The 25,318-nt window shown below is 41.8% G+C and overlaps 2 protein-coding genes across 4 annotated transcripts; both read right to left on the minus strand.

The window, feature by feature from the left end:
* Window positions 1-3,295: 3,295 nt before the first annotated feature.
* Window positions 3,296-7,736, minus strand: CAJA-DMA (major histocompatibility complex, class II, DM alpha). Its single transcript, XM_002746410.6, has 5 exons — window positions 7,633-7,736; window positions 5,201-5,485; window positions 4,298-4,576; window positions 3,940-4,065; window positions 3,296-3,558 (listed from the first exon to the last, which is right to left on the minus strand). Exons 1-5 carry the CDS (start codon window positions 7,718-7,720, stop codon window positions 3,554-3,556), a joined length of 783 nt encoding a protein of 260 aa, XP_002746456.4. The 5' UTR covers window positions 7,721-7,736; the 3' UTR covers window positions 3,296-3,553.
* Window positions 7,737-11,520: 3,784 nt separating this feature from the next.
* LOC128931735 (uncharacterized) lies at window positions 11,521-25,227 on the minus strand. Of its 3 annotated transcripts, XM_078370654.1 has the most exons (5): window positions 24,549-25,227; window positions 22,304-22,359; window positions 12,926-13,068; window positions 12,517-12,591; window positions 11,521-11,628 (listed from the first exon to the last, which is right to left on the minus strand). In XM_078370654.1, the coding sequence occupies exon 1, from the start codon at window positions 25,216-25,218 to the stop codon at window positions 24,796-24,798; it is 423 nt and encodes a 140-aa protein (XP_078226780.1). In that variant the 5' UTR covers window positions 25,219-25,227; the 3' UTR covers window positions 11,521-11,628; window positions 12,517-12,591; window positions 12,926-13,068; window positions 22,304-22,359; window positions 24,549-24,795. The 3 variants fall into 3 exon arrangements, with proteins under 3 accessions (XP_078226780.1, XP_078226782.1, XP_078226781.1); XM_078370656.1 differs by lacking the exon at window positions 11,521-11,628 and having other exon boundaries at window positions 12,455-12,591; window positions 24,945-25,227; XM_078370655.1 differs by lacking the exons at window positions 11,521-11,628; window positions 12,517-12,591; window positions 12,926-13,068 and having other exon boundaries at window positions 19,857-22,359; window positions 24,945-25,227.
* Window positions 25,228-25,318: the final 91 nt, after the last annotated feature.

The raw sequence follows: 25,318 nt of genomic DNA on the forward strand, positions 1-25,318 counted from the left end.
GTTGCAGAGGAGGAAGGCAGTTGGCATCTCAGGCCTGGTATATAGCTCTACAAGCTCCTCATTGCTGTGAGGTACCATCAGGGAGGAGGCACCCTGCGAGGAGCCTGGGCTAGCTAAAACAAAGACAAGCTACAATAACGTCACTGGCACTGCACACTGAAGGAAGTCATAAATGTGATCTCTTGTTTGTTTTTGAGAGTATGGCCATAAAAATAAATTTCTTTTAGGCACTTCCTAAAGTTGCTCCATGTCAGTTCTGAGGTTCCTCTTTGGGACAGCTGGTTTTAACTCAAGTCTCCATTTATAAACACAAAAATTGCTCTACCAGTTAATCATGCCTCATAGCATAAGACCACATTCATGACTTCAGTGTCTTTTCAAAATTACACACACCTACATCCTGCCAAGATTACTTGCCCAATCTGTCCAATCCCCACCCCATCCCTGCCATCTACCCCTTACCTCACCTCCGCCCACACACACACCCCTATCCTGTCAGGATTCACTGCTCTAGACTCTGACCTTGGGATTATAGTTTTTGTAGGCAGTTCACTATCCTTCCATCCTACAGCCAAATTACCTAAACTTCTAAGGGATAGTCTACCTGATTTGCCACCACAAATACTTTTCCTTTTTTTTTTTGACCATAACTATTGAAGAATGTTATCTTCACCTTAACCATGAGAAAATGGAGGCAGAGGGAGGTTAAGTGATTTCCCAGATTTACCCAGAAATCACTTAACCAGATTTACCCAGAAGTCACTAAGTGATAGAACCATTATTTGAACTCAGGATTTATTATTTTAAATCGTATATTGCTAATAATCAATTGGAAAATAAAACTTTATTGAAGTGCACAAAAAAAGACCTGAGAGGTGCAGAGATATACCGTATTCATGGATGGGCCATGGTACCATAATGAGAATCTTTCCCTACGTCTCTAACCTAAATTCTACCCCAATTAAAATTACACCAGGATTTCAGAAGAATTTAACAAACTGATTATAAAATGCACATGAAAATAAAGTCAATGAGTATCTTAGAAAATAAAGAAAAGGAAAGTAAGTTTTTGGGGAAGGTGGTAAAGGAATGGAGACTAGTTCTACCAAATAGTAACACATATAAAAAGTCAAAATGATCAAACAATGTGATACAGATTAGTAATGAGAGAAAAGCAAATTAAAGCAACAAAATACCACTCTACACTCACCATGTTGCCAACATTTGAAAGTAATTACAAGTATTAGTGAGCATAAAAGGAAATGTGAACGATCTTGCTCTGTTGGTGGGAGTTTAAACTGTTTATGATCCCCGAATTATAGAAATTATAAACTAGTTGGGTGAAAAATTAACATAGGAAATAAGATAGCATATCCCAGTCCTTAGGCTGAGTGTTCTAAGTCTGGGAAGAGTTCAATAAAGAGAAATTAGGGACAGGTTCATTGAAGAAGTCAAACTGGAGTTGGACCTATGGAGTTGGTTAAGACAGGAACAAGCTGAGCAGAATAAAGAAGGCATTCCTGTGAGAGGAAAGAGCCTGGCAAATGCCCTAAACTAAAAACAGATATAATACCTTCAAGGAAGAGTGAGGAAAAAAGATTCTTTCAAGAACGGCATTTCTGCTGGGAATAGTGGGTAATATTTTTTATTAGAAAAGGGGCACCAGACTAGAGAAGATACTGAGTGCTTCTAGGGTACTTAAGTAACAGTGTCATAGAATGTCTGATCACAGAGCATCTAATCTAAGCCTATCATTTTATAGATGAGGACTTTGAGGCCCAGAGAGGGGAAATGACTTGTCTTTTAAGGCTTGCCTGACCAAAAATATCTAGATAAGTTGGAAAATAGAGAGGAAGAGAAATTAGGAAGAACTAGAAAGCAAAAAAGAACACATCTAGAATTAGTAAAGTGAGAATAAAAGCATCTAAAATGGAGAAAACACAACGCTTGAAGGTAGTTTTAAGGTATATTTCAGAAAAGAGAAAAAAGTTTATGAAGCTCCTAAGTTCTCCTCTGAAGATCAAGACGAATAATGATAAGGTTAGATTATTGAGCACATTTTGTATGTGCCAGACACAATTTTAAGCATTCTATAGATATTAACTTATTTAAGCTTCACAGCATGAAGACACACTGCCTTACTTCCTATGTTAATTTTTTCAACTCAACTAGTTTATAATTTCAGTAGTTCAGGGACCATAAACAGTTTACATTCCCACCAACAGAGCAAGATATTATAGTTCACATTTCCCTTTGTCCTCACTAATACTTATAATTATTTGACTTTCAAATGTTGGCAACATGGTGGGTGTAGAGTGGTAAGGCGGACACCATTGCTATCATCATCCTTTTATAGAAAATGATACCAAGGCACAAGTCAAGTAACTTGCCCAAGGGCTCACAGCTAAACACTGACAGTTACGATGGAAACCCCAGCAGGCTGGTTCCAGAGCCCATGCTTCTTAACCAGTAGCATGCTGCTGTTAGAAATGAGACGGTTCAGAGACAGTGCCAACTTCTCTTTGGGAGAATTGAATATTTTGTTTTAGATTAGACTTTAGTACAATGCCAAGAACAGAAACTCCCTCACCAAGTAATTGCCCTCTCAACTTTATTGCCACACTGTCTCCAAAGCAACTAAGGAATGCAAGAAATAAAGCATATGCAAAGCAATCTACCACCAGTGCTCATGTGCTGCCAGCTTTCATTATCCGCCCAGGACAGCACCTGTGCAGTTCTCCTTGGACAGTTCACTCAGGCCAAAGAACAGGTTGTCGGGAAAGACACGTGAATTCTCTGCCCTTCCAGCCTGTTCCCACTTCATGTCAGGGGCTTCATGATACTGTTTTCCCATAACTGACATGACTGATTGGAATAAATCACCTGGGAACTTATTCTTTCCATCCCTGAGCTTCTGTTTCTCAGTTATGGTGAGGGTTGAAGGGAGTTATACGTTCCTCAGGGCAGCCTATATGAGACATAAACATTTTCACAAACAGTAAAATACACACACACACTGCACAAGCAGCTTCCTTAACCATTTTGTGAGCAGATTATTAGAAAATAACTTTGCCTTCATTTCTTACATATTTTGAACAAACTGATAGAAGAAAAAACATCATGTAGTGCCGAGACCAGAGAATAAGCGCTCAGCTGACAAATTAGGGGTTTTCCCTATTTCCCTCCCTAAGGAGGGAAAGCTGTATTCAGGTTAAGGCATGCTGAACTGAAATGAGAACCCACTGAAGTTGCGATATCCAGAAACAAATACTATGAGTTAAGAAAGAAGCCACACTGATATTAAGAAATGAGATTTATTGCCTTGACAGGGAAGGGATGTGGTTGTGATAGGCAGACCACTCTGGGATCCCTGGGATGCAAGCCCAGGGACAGCAGAGCCCCCAGGTGGGAAACCTACACACACACACCCCAGGGATGTCACAGAGACTTCTTCTAGCCTGAGAAGAAGAGATCCTGGGCGGGATGCGAGAAACCTGTGCACCCTCTGTTTGGATGGCTGAAGCTGTTGGCATCAAACTCTGGTCAGGAAGAATCAGTCTGGGGAGAGAAAGTGATGGAGGAAAGCCATCAGGAGATCGATCCTCCTCCTCCTCCCTGCGCCACAAAGGCCTCACTTGCTCTTCCTGCAGCACACCCTTCAGAGCTTGATTTCTCCTTGTTCCCAAATCATCTCCAAGCACCTTTCCTACAGCACCCTATATGATTCCTTTTTCACTCAAAGCCATTCTTGTGACCCCATAACTGTGTGTGTGTAACTGGGTCCCCAACTGGGAAGATGTGCCCCCATGTTGCTGGATACAGGCCCCCACACCCAAGGGCCTGAGGACTGCTATATGTGTCCCCCCACCGTGCCACAGAATAATCCTGACACATGCACACATGCATCACTGTATCTGGCCCTTCCAGATGATATACTACCTGAGCAAGGCTTCCGGAAGTAGATGATGAGAACAACACCCACGATGATGCCCAGCACACCCAGGCCAAAGGCCACACCACACAGCACATTCTCTAGCAGATCTGAGGGCAGTGCATTCTGGGGCACTGAAGGAAATAAGGAGTGGCTCAGCCTGGGGACCTGGTCAGGGAGCCTCCCACCCAGGAAAATGACTTGGGTGTCTGGGATGACATGGGAGAAACTGAGGCCTAGAAGACTAGCATGGGCTTAGGGTAGGAATGGATTAAACAAGGTCCCAGTGGAGAAAGAAGGCCCCTCCCATAGGTCTATCCCTTTTTTGCCCCCAAAATGACCAGACTTCCAGGGAGAAAGCCTCACCCCAATAGGCAATTGCTGTGTAGCGGTCAATTTCGTGAGTCACAATGCAGGAGAAAATGTCAGAAGGTTCCGGTGTGACATTTAAGTAGGAAAAGGCCTGGAAGCTGAGTCCATCAACAGCTGAGACAAAAGTAGGCCCAACTCCTTCCACAGGGACGGAATGATGCTGCCAGTTCACTGTCAGCATGGGTGGGAAGAGATTACTGACAAAACAGACCAGCGTGTTGGGCTTGCCAAACTCCAGGGGCTTCAGCGTGAACACCTCAGCGATAGGAAACCCTGGTGCGGGGGTTGAGGTGTGGGGGAAAGAAGAGACTAGTTTAGATGGTATCTCTGTGTTTGGAAGGGGCATGACATATGAAGGGGAGGGCAGAGAAGAACACAATAGTTCAGACTTTGGGAGACAGAGATGACAGAGGAGCTGGGCTCCCAAGGGAGGTCTTCTTCCAGGCAAGAACTGCAGCGAGACCTAGAATCGGAGCCAGATCCAGGCTACTCTGGATTCCTCTATCCCAACTTCCTTCAGCACTTCCTGTCTAGAGCTCACATTGGTGTCTAACTATGTACTGTCTTCTCACTAAGATATAGTCACATCATCAATTTCTGCTCTCCCCATCCATCTTGCTGGGCATAGAGGCACAAGTGTTAATATCCAGTAGGCATCAATTGGTACCTGTTGAATTCATCACATTCAATACATAGTTCTGAATGCCTACTACATGCCGGGTGCTTCTACTCACAAAAAACATAGGGTGCAGACCAAGGCCGGTGGAAAAATTAAGGTGATGGGGAGAACCAGAAGCCATCTGATGTGGGGAGCTTGTATCAAGGAAAATCATTCAGTGCACATATGAGGTTAAGAATGCAGCCCTCCTCCCTTCACTCCCCTAAAAAACTCCTGACCTCTGGACACCGGGATTTTCCCATCAAATATTGGCTCTAGTTCCCGGATCATCATCTGGCAGAACACTTTGTCAAATAAAATGGCAGGAGCATCTCTCTGTTCCTGAGCCCAGTCAGCAAATTCAGGCAGGCGAGGCACCCGAGTGTTCTCGGAAAAGTTGAAGAAGAAAAGCTGGTCTTCATCGTAGGACTCAGAGAGTCCAACACTGGGACTCCCATCCTGGCAGTACACTGTGTGCTGGAACGTGTGGTTTTGCAGGTCATCCCGCCACACTGAAGTAGGAGCTGCAAAGGACACAGGGTGAGGCTCAGGGAGGTAGGAGCCTTCTCCTCCTCTCCAACTTGAAAAAAAGCAAGGCGGGACCAGGCGCAGTCGCTCACGCCTGTAATCCCAGCACTTTGGGAGGCCAAGGTGGGTAGTTCATGAGGTCAGGAGTTCGAGACCAGCCTGGTCACCATGGTAAAACTCCGTCTCTACTAAAAATACAAAAAATTAACCGGGCGTGGGGGATGTGCCTGTAGTCCCAAGTACTTGGCTGAGGGAGGAGAATTGCTTGAATCCGGGAGGTGGAGGTTGCAGTGAGCCAAGATCAAGCCACTGCACTCCAACCTGGGTGACAGAGTGACACTCTGTCTTAAAAACAAAACAAAAAACCTGGCAAGGCCTGCTTCAAGGAGCGTGGGCTGAGGTGAGACCCTTTCCTGTGTCTGTTGTTTAGACTGCCACTCCCAATGGGGGTGAAGAACAAATTGTGCTATCTCTCTAAGCTTTCCCTGCCTATAAAAAGGCCAGTTGTCTAAGTTGTCAAAAGCAAAAAGAGTTCTACTATCTAAAGTAACTAATCCCAGCACTTTGGGAGGCCGAGGCAGGCAAATCATTTGAGGCCAGGAGGTCAAGACCAGCCTTGGCAACATGGTGAGACCCTGTCTCTACAAAGACTACAAAAACTTAGCCAGGTGTGGTGGCGAGCACCTGTGGGTCCCGGCTACTCGGGAGGCTGAGGAGGGAGGATTGCTTGAACCTAGGAGGTTGAGGCTGCAGTGAGCTGTGATTGTGCCACTGTACTCCAACCAGCCCAGGTGACAGAATGAGCCCCTGTCTCAAAATATAAATATATAAAGGCCAGTACGGTGGCGCAAACCTATAATCCCAGCACTTTGGGAGGCAAAGGCAGAGGGATCTCCTGACGGCAGGAGTTCGAGACCAGCCTGGCCAACATGATGAAACCTCGTCTCTACTAAAAATACAAAAATCAGCCAGGTGTGGTGGCGTGCGCCTGCAAACCCAGCTACTCAGGATGCTGAGGCAGGAGAATCATTGAACCTGGGAGGCGGAGGTTGCAGCAAGCCAAGATCATGCCACTGCACTCCAGCCTGGGCAACCGAGCGAGACTCTGTTTCAAAAAAAAATTAAATTAAATTAAATTAAAATTAATATATATATATATATATAAAATAAAGTGACAGATTCAGAGCCACTCTGTTCATTGTGTTTGTGGGCTGCACAAAAACACCTAGCCAAAGACACAGGTGGAAGCCTGCACTCTGCTCACCACGCCATACATCCTGGCACAGGGCTTCATCCTCCTAAAGGGGATTCCTTTGTCTAATTAATGCCGGGCTACTATATTGACTAGAGAAGGCCATGGATGGGTTTCTCACTCATAGGAGGGGAGGAGGAGGAATGCCACAGCCTCCCCAAGCCATAGATGGGACTGCCTCCCACTTTACCCAGACACAAATGGTAAATTGGAAAAACCAGTCTCCAGACATTTCTTCAGCCACTTCACTGGCACCAAGCCTCTCTGAAAATGTCTTCTGTTCCTTCAACCCACCAGGCCTCCCAACGACAGCATTGGGAGAAGTAACCCTGCAACTGGAGAATATAATCCCTCTTCTTTGAAGCTCTTGGCAGGAATCCCCCAGTCAGCAAGAAACCTTTAATCCAGTACCCAGAATAACAAATATTTAGAGGAAGAGGGATCTTCCAGATTATTCTTCCATTCTGCCCCATCCTCTACAGAGAAGAAAACTAAGAGCCCATAAAGTTAAGAGACTTTTCAAGAATCACAAGATAAGTTAATGATAGGAAGCAGAGTAGAATCTGAGTGGAGGAGTGAAAATAACATTCACTTTGTTCAAATCCGAGCTCTACCACTTTCCAATGGTGTGGATTTGCACAAACTCTTGAGTCTCATTTTCTTCATTTGTAAAATGGAGGGAAAATCTCTGCTTCAAGAGATTGTCTGAAATGGAACATGTAAAGCACCTCTGACATCGTTTACCAACCATACATAGTAGCTGTCTTTCCCCACTCTCCTATTGTTTCTGCTCATGACTTCCCACCACTCACAAAGCACAGCACTCTTCCTCACAAGCACTGGGTAGGCTCCCTGGGTTCAGGATGGAAGTAAATGGGAGTACCATCTTACCTTCAGGGATGGCCCAGGAGTGGGGCAGCAGCCACAGAAGTGGTAGCATCTGTAGCAGCGCAGCTCCTTGGTTCTGTTCATGACCCATATCTTCTAGCTACACTGTAGGTAGGAGCTGCCAACCCAGCCAACCCAGCTTCCCTAACTCCCTCCCCCAGAGGGTGGCCTTAGATCATGTTTTGCGAGATCATTTCCAATAGCTGCCCTTGTCATTTTGTCTAAACCAATCAGAGAAGTGTAGGGTTTAACATCATCAATCACTGGGGAGATCCCTGGGGCCAGCAACCTCCTGAAGACTTGGCTGTTTGACCAGGGCAGACTATGGCATGTAACTGGGCTGGGAAGCCCAGTGGAGGAATGTTGCTTCCTGGTGGAGTTTCTTGTTTAATCTCAGGCTGTCCGCCTCAGTCTGTAAGCGACCAGCTGGCTCTTCAGAGCAGTGCCACCTCCTGGCAGAACGTTGCAGTTGGGAAGCACACCTTCTCACAATAAACCCCCAGGGCTCTTCAGACCCTGCCTCTTCTCCTCCCTCCTGGCTCCCTTTCTCTTTCTCAAAAAACTCATTCTTCTTCAGGCATTAGCTCTAATTCATTTTGCAGACATATGCTCAAAATATAAGAAATGCTGGGTGTTGGCCCCAGTGCTAGAAATACAAAGATGAATAGGCATAGTCTGCCTTCAAAGAGCTTAGAGTCTAGTGCTGAAGGAGAGGGCCAAGGGATAATTACCAAACAATATAACGCATTCAAATAATAATGTGCCAAGTGTTTTGGAAGTAGCAGTAATTTTATGAGGATGCGGAATAGGAGGAACATAATCAGGCAGGCTTCTAAGAATCTTGAAGGAAAAACAAGTTGACCAGCAGAACATGAAGGAAGAGAAAAACATTCCAGGGCAAAGGGTAGGCAGAAGTACAAAGATCAAAGACAACCAGAGATCCTTCTTGGAGACCCTGCATACTAGCTGATATGCATGTTGTGAAGGTCGACTGTGTGATAATAGGAGGTAATGGGGGGAAGAGGGATGTTGTGATGAGCTACAAATTCAGGTAAGAGCCAGATCACATGGACCCTGCTACACCACAAGGTGGAGCTTGCTTTTACTTAGCAGATGATAGAGATATTAAATGGGAGATATTAAATGGGACACAATCATTTTAGCATTTTAGAAAAAAAAGTTCTGATTGATATTTCAAACAATGAACTAGAGCTTTTAAATAATTGAGCTGAAACTACTGGGCAAGAGTCTATAGCATACAAAGATGAACAGTTGCACATACACACACCACACTCTTGTAGCAATACAGCAATAATTTAAATGACAGATGATAAGGGCCTGAATTAAGTCATAATTAGAGGAGGCGGAAGAGATAGAATATCGAGATAATTAGGAAGTAGAATCTAAAGGGTTTGGCTACTGAGTAGCTGTGGGAGTGAGAAGGTGGAGGAGTCAAGGATATCTCAGGTTTCCAGCGTGGGTGGCTGGGTGGGTGGTCAGGGATGGACTGAATTGAAGCAGAAAAGAATGCGATGGGAGCAGGTTTACAGAGGAGAGAAAGAGCTTGATTTTGTACATGTTGAATTTGAAATACAAATGAATAGCCAGCTGAAACTGCACGGTAGTCAGTGAGGTGTGTGGGTATGGACCCCAGGTAGTATGGTCTGAAGAGCCTGATTTTGGAGTCATCAGCACAAATGTCAAAGCAGAGACCATGGATAAGGTCACCCAGGTAACTGTGCAGAAGGAGTGGGACGTGAAACAAGGACAAAAGTATGCAGGGGTTCAAACTCCAAACCTCATACCAGTTATCCAGGATCCTGTCAGGAGCATTTAACCACTTTATGTGCTTCAGACTGAAAGAATTTATTATACAGAACTGGTTACAAAGGTGTTAAAAGGGCAAGAAGTACAAAAAAAAAAAGAGTCCTAGAAATGTAATTTTTTTTTAAACGATCTCTATCTATAAATCAGAAGCTGCCATCATTCCCTGTAAATCTACCCATTGCCTTGTGAGAGACATTGTCATAGTCAGTTCCAATCTACTAAAACGGTGCCACCTCCGTCAAGGCTAGAATCCTTGATAGGTGCTTCTTTTGCCCAGGAGGCTGGAGTCCTGAGTCTCCCATTCTTCCTGCTGCTACAACTACCAGCTATTGCCAGCAACTGTCACTCTGTTTAGAGGCTGAAGCAGGATGCTTCTCAGTTTCTCCTGCCTTCTGATCTCCTGCCAGTGCCTCCTACTGGCAAAATCTAACAGGAAGCCAGCTGTCCAGGAAGGCTGAGAAATACACACCTGGCTGACTCCTAAGCTGAGCAGTTCAAAACACAGTAGCGGAGGGTGTGCATATCACTGAGACAAAAGATAATAATGAGTACACGGAAATACCCTGGTCTGTAGGAATCTGGTGGCACAAGGAGCATCCAGAGTACTGAGAAGAACAAGGTAGAAGCAGATCAGAGAAATAAAACGGAGATGTACCATGAAGGAGGGCAAGGTCAGCGTTTTTGACTACTACTCAAAAGTCAAGGAAAAATTTTAAAATGCCCTTAGATTTGGTGATTATGAGATGGCTGACAAATTTATTGAGAGCTGTTTCAGTGTTGTAGTGGGAGTCAATTCCAGATTGTGGTGGGCTGAAAAATAAGTGGGAGGTGAGGAAGAAACTGTCAGTGTATATGCTTTAAGTTTGTTAGAGAAAAGAAAGAGAAAGACAGAAGGGGTGGGGGAAGAGGCAGTGAGAAAGCTCCCATGTGGCAATCAAGTTATCTGAGAAATCAATATATATGAACATTGTCCATCAGTGTTTCTGAGGCTTTCAAAATTCATACCTTCCCTCTCTCTTTTTTGAGACAAAGTCTCACCTGTTGCCCAGGCTGGAGTGCAGTGGCTACTAACAAGTGCAATCATAACTCACTACCGCCTTGAACCTCCGGGTTCAAGCAACCCTCCCACCTCAGCCTCCCAAGTAGCTGGGGACTACAGGCACATGCCACTGCACCTGGCTTCATACCCTCTTTTGATAAACAAGTAACAGCAGCAGTAATAGCGAAAAACAAAAACAACTGCATGATCTCCTAGATATTCTGGAACAGCAATGTGTAGATACGCGTGTATGTCTGTGTGGTGGAGGCAGGGTGCCAGGGCAGGACTAGGGTTTGGAAATCATTGTAACTCCCCAAAAAACAAAAGAACATTTCCCAGTATCCCAACCTTTATGGACTAACCCATCAGTGGTTCTGGCCGTGGGGAGATTCAGGCCCCTTGGAACCGAAGAAGTTTGTAAGACTACTCGGGGGAGACATATGGGACACAGCCACCTAGAGTCCTAAACCAAGGGTTAGTAAACGTTTTCTGTAAAGGGCCAGATGGCAAATATTTTAGGCATTGTGGGCTATCTGATCTCTGTCATGAGCACTCAGCTGTGGCACGAAAGGCTCCATACGCGGTATGTAAATGAAAGAGCGTGGCTGTCTTCCTAGTTTCCTCCTAGCTTTTCCTCCCACTTCTCGAGCATCTCCTTCTCTGTCTCCTTCATAGACTCCTTCCTTTCAGCTACTCTTTAAATACTGGTGTTCCCTGGAGTTTTGTCCTCAGCCCTCTTTTTATTTATGGACACTAAAATTCAAATTTCCTGTAATTTTCATGTGTCACGAAATATTCTTCATTTGCTTTTATTTTTCCCAACCATTTAAAAATGTGAAGACCATTCTTAGCTTTTAGGCCATTTAAAAACAGGTGGTAGGCAAGATTGTGCTCACAGCCCATAGTGTGCTGAATGATGCTCTACACATGTGGTCAGGATTGGGATGAAAACCCCAGATAAACCCACCTTTCAAAGAAGAACCTCAGTCCCCTTATTATTGGATTGGCAATCAGTTAACAAACACTTTGTGCCAGTTATACCAGTTTATTTGGAAGGAGATCTGGGGAAGAACAGGAGAAAGTAGACTGGGCGGAAGGGCAGAGGAATAGGTACAGCAGACACTGCAGTTGCTCTGGGTGAGAGGAACAAGGCAGAGAGGGTTCCAAGTTATCCATCCGGAGCACAGTGTAGACAAGACCAGAGTGAGGAGAAACATAACCACCCCTCACCATAGTCTTGGTGAGAACTATGGGGAGAACTCCATTCTCCCCTTCTGTAATCGCAGTTTAAATGGTAACAAGTTCAACATTTATAGTTACTCTTCCCTCTATGTAATCCTTCCCCGCTAGGACTTCCCAAGTACCTCCATCATAAGTATCTTGGGAATAGTCTCTCTTCCATTTGGAAAGTGATCATTGCGGGCAACAGATGAGCAAGGCAGCCGGTTCTGCCTTGCAGTAGGTCACTGTCTACTTTGTCATTAGCTATGAATGCCTCTGAAAATAATGGCACAGCACCGGGAAATCCAGGAGGCTCTGGCTTTCTAACACTCAGCTCTGCATCCCTTTCTAGCATTTAAAATGGACTCTATTTTTTCCCCTGGCAGAGTCAAATTTATTAGAAAAGTCACGGGCAACTGTGGCCCACTCTCATACTCACCATTTAATCTTTTAACTCTCAACAATGCAATTGTTCACCAAAACTTTTGTGTTGCCAAATCAAATGAACTCCTACAGTCTCAGCAACATTTGACACTGTTGGCCATATCCTATCTCCTAAACTGGTCAAATTTTTGGCATCCCTGATGGCACTCTCTCCTAGTTTTTCCTCCTACTTTTTTGGCATCCCCTTTTCAGTCCCTTTGGGACTCCTTTCTTTCAGCAACCCTTTAAGTAGTGGTGTTCCCTGGAGTTTTGTCCCCAACCTTTACTCTTCTTAGACTATACACTTGCCCTGGATGGTCTCATTTACTCCCACAGCCTTCAGTTACCACCCATTTGCTAATGTCTTCCAAGCTTACCTCTTCAGCTCAGATCTTGCTCTGAGTTCCACGGTACCCACAGACCAACAGCTTCTGGTCATCTCCACTTGGATGCTGTGCAACAAGATAATAGCATTCAAGAAATTTAAAAAGTAAGTTTAGTGATACCGATCTTTTATTTTTGAATTTATGTCAACATAGACATAATACAACATCAAACACATTTATATAATTTTATTATGTAACAATTTATTATATTTAATAAGTCTATTTTATTTGCAAGCAATAGAAACCAATTCTGGCTAACTTAAATTTTTTTAATTAGGATTTCTTGTAAACATACTGATCTGACTCATGGAATGAACGCAATAGTTGAATAAGCTAGCCTCAGGCAGAACAGCCATAGGAACTTTAGCAGCAGGGGTTGAGTTGCCATTAATATGCTCACCTGCAAAGGCCTCCTGCCTCTTTATCTTTCAAATTTCGCTTTGCTGGCAGAGACTCTTTTACTAGCTCAGCTTGTATTAGGTGTGTACAGGATTCATTGGTTGTGGCTAGGTGCAGTATCACCTCTATGGATTAGAGCTATTCCTAGAGAAGGGAGAATCATATGAAAAGTTATCACCTCAATACAGCTATTTCCAACATATGACATCTCAATTTTACGAGATCATCTAAGGCATAAACATATGGTTACATCTGTGTATTAATGCTCAAACATTTCCTAACTACCTAGGTGACATATGTCATCTACTTGTTGATCTCTGGTCTGTCACTTATCACATATTCAAATTACATTTATCTTATGATTCAATATTGATTTATTAATTTAAAATTGTATACTCCACTAATTTCCTTTGAAACTCTAAAATTTTTTTTTATTTTACTTTGAAAAACTCCAAGCACACACAGAAGAATCTCATAAACTCCAATGTACTCTCATGAATTTTAACAAGTTTCAACATTTAACATTCTTCCATTCTTGTTTCATCTATTGCTCTCCATTTTTTTTTTTTTGGAGTATTTTAAACAAATTATGTCATTACATTTCACCAGTAAATACTTCTAGGCATATCTGTAATAGAAAATAACCTCTTTCTTAACAAAACAATAATGCCATCACCACAATCAGTAAAATTAAAAATTACTTAACTTCTTTTTGCTTAGTATTGTCTTGGCTACGTGGGCTCTCTTGTGATTCCATATGAACTTCAGTGATTTTTTCCAGTTCTGTGAAGAAGGTCATTGGTAGCTTGATGGGGATAGTGTTGAATCTATAGATTATTTCGGGCATTATGGCCATTTTCACGATATTAATTCTTCCTAACCATGAGCATGGAATATTTTTCCATCTCTTTGTGTCCTCTCTTACTTCGTTGAGCAGTGGTTTGTAGTTCTCTTTGAAGAGGTCCTTTACATCCTTTGTTAGTTGTATTCCTAGGCATTTTATTCTCTTTGTAGCAATTGTGAATGGCAGTTCGCTCATGATTTGGCTCTCTGTTTGTCTGTTATTGGTGTATAGGAATGCTTGTGATTTCTGCACATTGATTTTGTATCCTGAGACTTTGCTGAAGTTGCTTTTCAGTTTGAGATTTTGGGCTGAGACGATGGGGTCTTCTAGATATACAGTCATGTCATCTGCAAATAGAGACAATTTGACTTCCTCCTTTCCTAATTGAATACACTTTATTTCTTTTTCTTGTTTGATTGCTCTGGCTAGAACTTCCAATACTATATTGAATAGGAGTGGTGAGAGAGGGCATCCTTGTCTAGTGCCTGATTTCAAAGGGAATTATTCCAGCTTTTGCCCTTTCAGTATGATACTGGCTGTAGGTTTGTCATATATAGCTTTTATCATTTTATGATACGTCCCGTTGATACCTAGTTTATTGAGTTTTTAGCATGAAGGGCTGTTGAATTTTGTTGAAGGCCTTCTCTGCATCTATTGAGATAATCATGTGGTTTTTGTTTTTGGTTCCGTTTGTGTGATGGATTACGTTTATGGATTTGCGTATGTTGAACCAGCCTTGCATCCCCTGGATGAAGCCAACTTGATCGTGATGGATAAGCTTCTTGATGTGCTGTTGCAATCTGTTTGCCAGTATTTTATTGAAGATTTTTGTATCAGTGTTCATCATGGATATTGGCCTGAAGTTTTCTTTTTTAGTTGAGTCTCTGCCTATTTTTGGTATCAGGATGATGTTGGCCTCATAAAATGCATTAGGGAGGATTCCATCCTTTTGTATTGTTTGATACAGTTTCAGAAGGAAGGGAACCAGCTCCTCTTTGTACATCTGGTAGAATTCGGCTGTGAACCCATCTGGATCTGGGCTTTTTTTGATTGGTAGGCTACTGACTGCTGCCTCTACTTCAGCCCTTGTTACTGGTCTATTCAGGGTTTCAACTTCCTCCTGGTTTAGTCTCCATTTGACCCAGCAATCCCATTACTGGGTATATACCCAAAGAACTATAAATTGTTCTACTTTAATGACACATGTACATGTACGTTCACTGCAGCCCTGTATACAATAGCAAAGACCTGGAACCAACCCAAATGCCCATCAATGATAGACTGGCAAAGAAAATGTACATATACACCATCGAATACTACGCAGCCATAAAAAACGATGAGTTTGTGCCCTTTGTAGGGGCTTGGATGAATCTGGAAACCATCATTCTTAGCAAACTGACACAAGAACAGAAAGCCAAACACCGCATGTTCTCACTCATAGGTGGGTGTTGAACAATGAGAACACGTGGACTCAGGGAGAGGAAGATCACACACTGGGGGCAGCTGGAGGAGTAGGGGAGAGTGGGGAGGGATAACATGGGGAGAAATGCCAGATATAGTATGCATCTAAAGTAAAATAAAAACATAAAAAATAAATTACTTAACTTCATTTAACCCAATCTGTTCATTTCTTCTAATTATCTCAAAAATGTCTAAAGGAATGAAGTTTCAAATGAAAGGCATTTAAATGCCTTTCTTATAATTTATGTCTTATAATTTTCAACTGTGCCATTAGTTTAAAAAATTGATTAGTTTTCTATTTTATGTTTCATAAACCTACTGCTGGTTCAATAATGAATTCTAATTAGGTATTCCCTAGGCAAACAGACTTAGGAATTGCTGCTCTGAATGTATCTCCATCTCAAGATCACAAGACTACACTCATCACTTTCCCTTCCCAATATATTCCAACTCGTCTCCTATATTTAAGACTTAAGTGAATAACAAGATGTCCACCTGAGCTACAAATGTGGGTCATCCTTGAGGACCCCATCTTCCTCAAACCTTCCCATCCAATTGTCCTAACAATTCTACCTTTCTAATAGCTCTTGAATCTTCCTTTCTTTTCTTTCCATTCCCACTGGTCCAGGTCTTCAATGTTTGGTTTTCACTGGATTATTGCAACTTTCTTATAATTGGTCCGTTGTTCTCTCTCTCTCCAATCTTACTACTTTTCACCGTGCTGCCAGAAGGGTATTCTTGTTATGCTTAGTTGATCAGATTACACTTCTGCATGAAAACCTTCCATGATTCTCAATCACCTACTTTCCTTGTCATGACCCTTATTAACCTGAAGTCCACTTGTCTACTTCTATATATCCTTTCAGGAGAAATCTCACCCCTCTCAGGAAGCCTTCTTTGAACCCAGTTGAGATTAGTAGCCTATTCAGTACGTTTCCATAGTATCCTGTGCCGGCCATTATCATTGTTTATATTGTATTATTCTCTTCCATTTATATGTCTGTTTCATAGTCACCTCATCTCTACTACAGGTCCTTAGGGGAGGGTGTACTTTTTTTATATATTCCCAGAACCCACCAAGAAGGCCTACCAACAAGTGACAATTCACTTGATGAACAAATGGGATACCAGTCTCTGAAAATGGAAGAGCCTTCAAGTATTAGATGGTGATGGATTGTCCGTTCTAACACAGATATTTCAAAAGTAAATCTTATCAGGCATATCTGTGAGCCTTTCTACACCTCCACACCTTCCCTATGCACTCTACTACCCTTCCAATTTCATTCTAGCTCCTTCCCAGCTCCTTGCCAACTACCGTTTTCTTCCTACTCCCTGCCACTTCCTGTTTCAGAGCAACCCTGGCCATCCAGCTCCCACATTAACTCTTATTTCTACCTTAGTGTATTTAACCATACCCTTATTCATCCTTCCGTTTTAGTGACGTTACTATGATGCAGCAATCCTTACAACTATCTACAAAGTTTTAACTTATTATCCCCATTATATATACAAGAAAACTGACTCAGAAAGGTTCGTTCATTTATTTAGCAAATATTTATTGGGCACCTTCTATGTCTCTAGCAGTATGCTGTGTATCAGATACCTGCCATCATCACACTTAAAGTCTAATGAAAATAAAGAGACATCAAGCAAGCAAACATACAAATCTATAAAAACAAATTATAAAGGATACCATAAAGGAAAGGAATTGAGATCCATAAACTAACCAGAGTGGGAAACCTAGTGATATAGAGATGAGATCTGAAGGTTAAGTAAGACTTAGCCAGGTAAAGAATGGGAAGCAGTGTTCTAGCAAGGGAACAGCATGTAAGAGGCCCTGAGGAAGGCAATGGGCTAGCTCCTTCAAGGAAATGAAGGAAGACCAGTGCAGTTGGAACATAATTAGGGAATAGCAAAGGACAGGAGATGAAGCCAGAGGCAAGACTATGTGAGACCTGTGGGTCCCAGTGAGAATTTGGGGTTCTTTTCTAAGTTCAATTATTTTTGATGTCATGACTACTTTATTCCTTCTTATGGGTGAATGCGTTAGGTTCCTAACTGACCTACCTCCAGTCTCTCCAAAACCACTCCACAATTGTCAAATAAATAAATCAATCCTACAACGAAATCTTCCTACAAAGGTAGCTCTTCCTTTTCCTTTCAAAAAACAATTCTCCTTTCCACTATATTCAGTCTCAATTATTTAGCCTGGGGTGTCAGGTCCCTCATACTCTGGATTCTAATTTGATCCGAAGTATGGATTAAATAAATCCAATACATCTTCTTATGAAGGTAGCTCTCACTTCCCCTCTCAAAAAACATAAATAGCTCTCTCCTTCCTACCATACTCTTTATTACTTGGTCTGGATTTTCAGGTCCTCATACTCTATTGTATTCCCAGACTATAGAACCTGCTCTCCAATATCAGTAATGTCCCCCAGTTACCAGTCCAGTGAGTTTTTTTCTGTCTTAATTCCCTCACACCTTGCTACAGGGTCTCACTTCCTCTTTCAATCAGAAGAAGGGTTTTTAACCTGCAGTCCAAATGCCATAGCAATCAGAAGTCTAGTTCTAGTCAGAGCAATTAGACAAGAGAAAAAAAAATAAAGGCCATTCAAATTGGAAAGAAGGAAGCCAAACTATTCTAGTTTGCAGACAAAATGATATTATATATACCAAACACTAAAAGCTCCACACACACAAAACCTCTTAGAACTGATACATTCAGTAAAGTTGCAGGATACAAAATTGTCATATAAAAATCAATGGTGCTTCTGGATACAAACAGTAAACTAATGGAAAAAGAAATTAAAGAAAGTAATCCAATTTTCAATAGCTACAAAAAAAAAAACCCAAAACAAAATATAATAACTAAAATAAACCAAAGAGGTGAGAGATTTCTACAAGGAAAACCAGGAAACACTGAGGAAAGAAACTGAAGAGGTCACAAAAAATGGAAAGATATCCTGTGTTCATAGATTAGAAGAATTGGTATTGTGAAAATGACTGTACCACCAAAAGCAATCTACAGATTTGTTGCAATTCCTATCAAAATACCAAAGACATTATTTGCAGAAATAGAAAAAACAAACCTAAAATTCTTACGGAACCACAGAAGACACTAAATAGTCAAAGCTATGCTGAACAAAAAGAACAAAGCTGGAAGCATCATACTACCTGACTTCAAAATATACTACAAACCTATAGTAACTAAAAGAGCATGATACTGGGATAAAAACGATTCATAGACGAATAGAACTGAATAAAGAACACAGACATAATAGATCTACATATTTATAGCCAACTGACTTTCAACAAAGGTACTAAGATATTCAGTATTTAGTACCTTTGTTGAAGAGGACACTATCTTCATTAAATGGTGCTGGATAACAATATGCAGAAATATACAACTGGACATCATTTCACACTGAGTATAAAATTAAAGCAAAATAGATTAAAAACTGAAATGTAAGACCTGAAACTATAAAATTACTATAAGAAATACTGGGGAAATGCTCAAGACTTTGGTCTGAGCAAACATTTTTTTGGTATAAGACTTCACAAGCACAGGCAACAAAAGCAAAAATAGACAAATGGGATTACATTAAGATAAAAAGCTTCTGCCACAGGAAACAATCAACAGAGTGAAGAAACAAACTTCAGAATGGGAAAAAATATGTACAAACTATCCATCTGATAAGGGATTAATAACCAGAATATATATCAACAAAGTGAAAAGACAACCTTCAGAATGGGAAAAAAAATATGTGCAAACTATGCATCTGATAAGAGATTAATAACCAGAATACATAAGGAACTCAAACTCAACAGCAAAAAACCTCCAAATAATCCCACTTGAAAATGGGCAAATGATCTGAATAGACATTTCTCAAAAGACATACAAATGGCCAACAGGCATATGAAAAAATGCTCAACATCACTAATCATCAGGAAAATGCAAATCAAAACCACAATGAGATATCATCTGAATCTATTTAAAATGGCTGTTATAAAAAAGACACAGATAAGAAATACTGGTGAGGATGCAGAGAAAGGGAAATGCTCATATACTGATGGTAGAAATGTAAATTAAGAGAGCCACTATGGAAAACCGTATAAAGGTTCCTCAAACAACTAAGAGCAGATCTACTACATGATTCAGCAATTCCACTGCTGGGTATATATCCAAAAGAAAGGATATCAGTGTATCAAAGAGATGTGTACACACCTATATGTATTGCAGCACTACCCACAGTAGCCAAGACATGGAATCAATCTAAATGTCTATCAAGTGACTGGATAAAGAAAATGTGGTGTGTATTTAATATATATAAAATGGATATTATTCAGCCATAAAAAAGAATGAAATCCAATCATTTGCAGCAACATGGATGGAATTGGAAGTCATTATGTTAATGAAATAAGTCAGGCACAGAAAGAAAAATATTACATATTCTTTTATGTGGGAGCTAAAAAAGTTGATCTTATGGAGGTAGAGGGTAGAATGATGGTTACCAGAGTCTGGGAAAGGGCAGGAGTAGATGAAGAGAGATTCATTAATGGTTACAAAAATATAGTTAAATTGAAAGAGTAAGTTCTATAGTGTTGGATAGCACAGCTGGGTGACTAGAGTTAGCATTCATTTACTATATATTTCAAAATAGTTACCAGAGTAGATTTGAAATGCTACCAACAGAAAAAAATAGATGTTTGAGGTGATGGATATACTAATTACCCTGATTTGATCATTACACATCTGTATGTATCAAAACATCACATGTACCCCATAGACAATTATTATATATCAATAAAAAAGTTTTCAAAGAAAAACAAAAGAATTCAGAGGTCCATAAACTTGGATGAAATTTTAAAATGTCATCTTTCCTTTTTTTGAGATGGAGTTTCACTCGTTTCCCAGGTTGGAGTGCAACGCATGATCTCAGCTCACCACAACCTCTGCCTCCCGGGTTCAAGCAATTCTCCTGCCTCAGCCTCCTGAGTAGCTGGGGTTACAGACATGCACCACCATGCCCAGCTAATTCTGTATTTTCAGTAGAGACGGGTTTCTCCATGTTGGTCAGGGTGGTCTTAAACTCTCGACTTCAGGTGATCCACCCGCCTCAGCCTCCCAAAGTGCTAGGATTATAGGCATGAGCCACCGTCCCTGGCCTGTCATCTTTATTTTCAAAAAACTCTCATTGAAATTTAATTTTATGAATGTAGAAAATAAATCTTTGTAGTAACAGTAACACGGTCATCAATGGAAAACACCATCAATTAATATTTTCATATCACATTATAGTTGTTACAGACATCTCAAAATATCACTTACAATTATGGGAGTTGTTGAACTTGCCAATAAATCATGCTTTTTAATGTATTAGTAAAGAAACACTGTATTGTATTAATACAGAAACACATACTACTAGATCATCACACATTTCTTTAAATACAGTAATGCCCCCTACATAGCACCAAATCTGGTTATACAGTTTCTTCCTATCCACAGATGTACTTACAATAAAGTTTAATTTACAAATTAGGACAGGAAGAGATTAACGACAACAGTAAAATAGGACAATTATATTGTAATAAAAGTTATGTGAATATGGTCTTTCTGTCTAATACACAAAGTATCTTATTGTACTTATTTTTAGACCAGGGTTGACCTTGGGTAACTGAAATCACAGAAAGTGAAACTGCAGATAAGCGGGGACCTCTGTATTTCGGTAACTGTAGTTTATATTTTATTTTATGCATTTACAAATATCATCAGACAAGATCCAAAGGCTTCACCAAACTGGCAAAAAAGCTCATGGCACATAAAAAGCTTAAGAAGTCCTGATAGAATCATTCATTTAATAAACATGAAATCATTCTTGGAACCATCTTCTATTCTAGCTTTCTCACATTATGTTGCTCTGCTTCTCCTTCTGGTTTGAGATCTGCCATTGGTTCCACTTCTGATTCTTGCTTCCTGTATGAGGATCTAACCAAAGCTCAATCCTTCACCCTAAACTGTATTTATAACCCCTCCTTTATAAATCTCAGCTACTTTCATGGCTGATTCAAACATCACTTCAATGCTAAGTCTCAAATTTACTTTTCCTAATCTTTTTTTCTCCAACTTCAATCTTGGATCTTAAACTCCCAGCTGTGCCTAGTAAACAGAGTAATATACCACCTAGAGTCAGCTGGGTTCAAATCCAATTCTACTGCTTACCAAAAGTGTGACCTTAGATAAATAATATCTGCTATGGTTTGAATTTCCCCTCCAAAACTCTTGTTGAAATTCATTGCTATTGTGACAGTATTAAGAAGTGGGATCTTTTAAGAGTTAATTAGGTCATGGGGTCTCTGCTCTCATAAATGGATTAATGCTACTACTATAGGTATGGGTTCCCATTTAAAAAGGTATGTTCTGGCCCCCATTCTCTCTCCATCTCATGTGCTTGTTTGCCCTTCTGCCTTGGGATGATGCAGCACAAGGCTCTTACCAGCTGCGAATGCCATGCTGTTGGACTTCGCAGCATCTATTGTTTATAAATTACCAGTCTGTGGTATTCTGTGATAGCACCAGAAAACAGACTAAGACATCCTTTGCTTCTGTTGTTTCATTTGAAAACTGAGGGTAATAATACTCCAACCCCCTGTTATTTTAATTTTATGTTTATTAACATGGACAGTGCCAGCCACTGGAAGACAGAGTTCCAATCTAACAACATAATTCTGATCAAGTCACTGGCTGAAAAATTTCAGTTACCCACTGGTTCCAAACTTAACAGCTGGAAACTCTCCATGATGTATTCCCTAATATAAATTTACCTACCATTTTCTATTTGCCTGCTCTACTTCTTAGAGCTTATGTTCTGGCCAGATTGAACTAGACTATTTCCTGTGACAATTTAACGCTGTGCTGTGCTGTTCTACTTCTGTCTTTCCTCACACAATTCTAATGTCTCAGATATGTTTGAAGGCATCAATTTTGTCTATGATTATTCCCCTATACATGATGCCCCATAAAACATACACATCGCACTCTTACCTAAGTCACATACTTACACATCAACTCACCTCAATATTTGCTCCATTTGTGAGGACCTCATACTGGCCAGATACTATGACTGGATCTGGGGGTATGAAAAAGAAAAGAAAGCAAGGAAAAAAAATACATTATGGTCCTGCTCTCAAGATCAAGGTCTAGTACTAGAGAGAAACATGTAATCACATAAATGCCACTCACTGTGGAAAGTATAATCATAAGAGGAAGGGACACCAAAGAATGAGCAGTCAGCTCAACTTGAAAGGTAACATTAAGCTTTTCAGAGATGTTGGTATTTGGGCTTACATAGATTGGGGAAAAGCCATATACAAAGCACACATGTGTAAAACAAAGAGGCATGAAACAAAATGATGTGTCTGGGAAACAGTTCAATAGAGCTGGAATATAGGGGCCAAGAGGAAGTGGCTAGACATGAGGCTTGAAAGCTAGGCAGCCTGTTCTGGCAAACATAGGAATTTGGACTTTATCACATAGTCAATGAGGAATTAACATTGAGTTTAAAAAAGAGATATGGCCAGGGCTATATTTTGGAAAGCTCTCTCCTGGCAGTATCATGGCAGAGGCAGAGAGGAAAGTCTAAAGCAGCATTGTCCACCAGAACTTGCAATGAGGCCAGGAACGGTGGCTCACACCTGTAATCCCAGCAGTTTGGGAAGCTGAGATGGGCAGATCACAAGGTCAGGAGTTCCAGACCAGCCTGGCCCACATGGTGAAACGCTGTTTCCACTAAAAATACAAAAATTCGCCTGGTGCGGTTGCAGGTGCCCATAATCCCAGTTACTCGGGAGGCTGAGGCAGAAAAATTGCTTGAACCTGGGAGGCGGAGGTTGCAGTGAGCCAAGATCGAGCCACTGCACTCCAGCCTGAGTGACAGAGCAAGACTCCATCTCCCAGATGGGGGTGGGAGTCAGGGTGGGGGGGAGTTGGGGAAATGGAAGGAAAAAAAGAATTTCTTGCAATGACACAAACGTTCAATAATCTGTGCTTTCCCCTATGACAGCCACTAGTCACAGGGGGCTATTGAGAACTTAAAATGTGGCTAGTGTACTGAGGAACTAAATTTAAAATTGTATTAATTTAAATCCCGATAGCCATGTGTCTAGGAAATAATTTAGGAGACGGTTGGTATAGCTCAGGTGATAGAACTAGGACAGATGAGTGAGTTGATGGTTAGTTCTAAGAGGTAAAAATCATGAGTCTGTAAAGGTGTGGGAAAAGGATGTAAAGGTGAGAGAAAAGGAAATCAAGAATGGGCTCCCAGATTACACACTTTGTAACTAGCCACCATTACTTAGGATAACAGAAAAGAAAGAACAGGTCTAGAGTGTCTAGAGACTGCATCAATTATGAACATACTGGTGTCTGAGAGTTATTAAAGTGGGAATATTTAGTAGGAAGTTTAGCTGAGAGAGCTGTCTGAACTAAAGATACAGACTTGAGAGGCTTTGAGCCATTGAGTCAGATTACCTAGAGAAGTTGAATTGAACTAGAAGCAAACAGGCATAATCATAGCAAACATCAACACACAAAAAGGGGCTAAGGAAGAAAAATCCAGAGACTGGAGAGGTACAGTTAGACAAATAGGAAAAGAAACAAGTGAGCGTGATCATAGAAATCAAGGGTAGAGGGAATGTCAGGAAGGAAACATGATCAAATGTGAAACGCTTCAGAGGTCAAATAAGGTGAGAACTGAAAAGTGCTTCCTGATTTTGCTAATTAGGCGGTTCTTGGTGAGATTTGCCAGAAAAGTTCTGGTGGTAGCAGCCTGGCAGAGGTAGCTTGAACAGTGGGGATGGGGAGAGAGAGGGTGAGAAAGAATTGAGATGGTAAGGATAATTTCAATTTCAGGTCTTGGCTGTGCAAGGGAGCTGAAAGGTAAACGAGTCTCGAAGAGGGCATGACATTGAGAGGGTTACGCTTTCTGCTAGCGGGGGAAAACAAGATAAAAGTTAAAAAGGTCGAAGGGCGGAGAAGGAAGGACAGGCTCTGGTCAATAGAGAAGGTTGACCAGGTCAATAGTAAAGGATTTCCTTAAACCGAAGAGAGGACCTCTAGTGAAATGGGAAAGGAATATACATTTGGCCCAGTTTGCAGGTGGGAAATGGGAGGCCACGAGTTCCGCAAGTTGGCCTTTTTGTTCTGTGAGGTGTCATCTGACGGTGGGGAGAGAGATTAGGGTCTACATCGTGAAAATGTGGACCATACTCTGGGGAATCAAGGGAGAGGTTATCGGCTAATGACAAATTAAAGGCTTACGTTTTAGCTGGCAATTGAATCAGCGTAACATTTTAGGTTACCAATTCCAAAATTTGGGGGGGATTCATTCAAGACTGAGAGAGTAGAGGTCAACACTTTAGGAGTATACGAGGTTCAAACGGTCCACCACGAGATCAACAGAGAAGGAAAAGTGATTAGCTAGTAAATATCGTAGAAAGAAGAGCTGTCCAGGGATTCACAGGTTTCACTAAATTAAAGTTTAGCACAGGTTCAGGGAACGGAGAGGTTAACAGGCTAAGACTAAGCCGAAAACGAAGTCCAAATCTCTGGTCCGCTCCTCATCTCCCCGCGCTGCAGGCGCGACGAGGGCGAGAAACTCCCTCTCCAGTGATCGCACACCACAGGACACCAGGGAAGGGGCCCCTCTCTGCAAACCCTCATATCTGCAAGTCCAGGCCCCATTCTCCTCCGCTGACAGGATCTCAGCGGCGCGCGCTTCCACTGGATTCCGGCCAGGATTAGCCAAGCAGCACCTTACTGCTACCGAGGATGAAACAAGCGTGAACGCCCGGGGTTGCTTCGCTAGGCCGCGGGTAGTGGGGGAGGGGGCGTTGAGGCTGGAAGTCGGTGCCCGGGGCGGGCTCCAGCCACACCAACTGCGCGCGCTCGGAGCCCAGTCGCCGGAGCTGCGGGCCTGGCCTAGACGCATGCGCACTGCGGCTCTTCCCGCGGCCTCCGGCACGCTTTTCCCTTCCCCCAGTCAGGACGCACCCTTGCGCCTGCGCCATGTGTGTTCTTGGGCTGCGGCA

Source organism: Callithrix jacchus, chromosome 4 (assembly GCF_049354715.1).
Source record: "Callithrix jacchus isolate 240 chromosome 4, calJac240_pri, whole genome shotgun sequence".
Classification (NCBI taxonomy): domain Eukaryota; kingdom Metazoa; phylum Chordata; class Mammalia; order Primates; family Cebidae; genus Callithrix; species Callithrix jacchus.

What these genes read in the sequence shown, in the direction of transcription:
- CAJA-DMA (XM_002746410.6), bottom strand. Translation starts at nt 7,720, where the DNA reads ATGGGTCATGAACAGAACCAAGGAGCTGCGCTGCTACAGATGCTACCA. An exon ending in CTCCTGGGCCATCCCTGAAG is followed by an intron (nt 5,486 to 7,632) that starts GTAAGATGGTAC and finishes TGTCCTTTGCAG; the next exon opens with CTCCTACTTCAGTGTGGCGG. An exon ending in GAAAATCCCGGTGTCCAGAG is followed by an intron (nt 4,577 to 5,200) that starts GTCAGGAGTTTT and finishes CCCCCGCACCAG; the next exon opens with GGTTTCCTATCGCTGAGGTG.
- LOC128931735 (XM_078370654.1), bottom strand. Translation starts at nt 25,218, where the DNA reads ATGCGTCTAGGCCAGGCCCGCAGCTCCGGCGACTGGGCTCCGAGCGCG.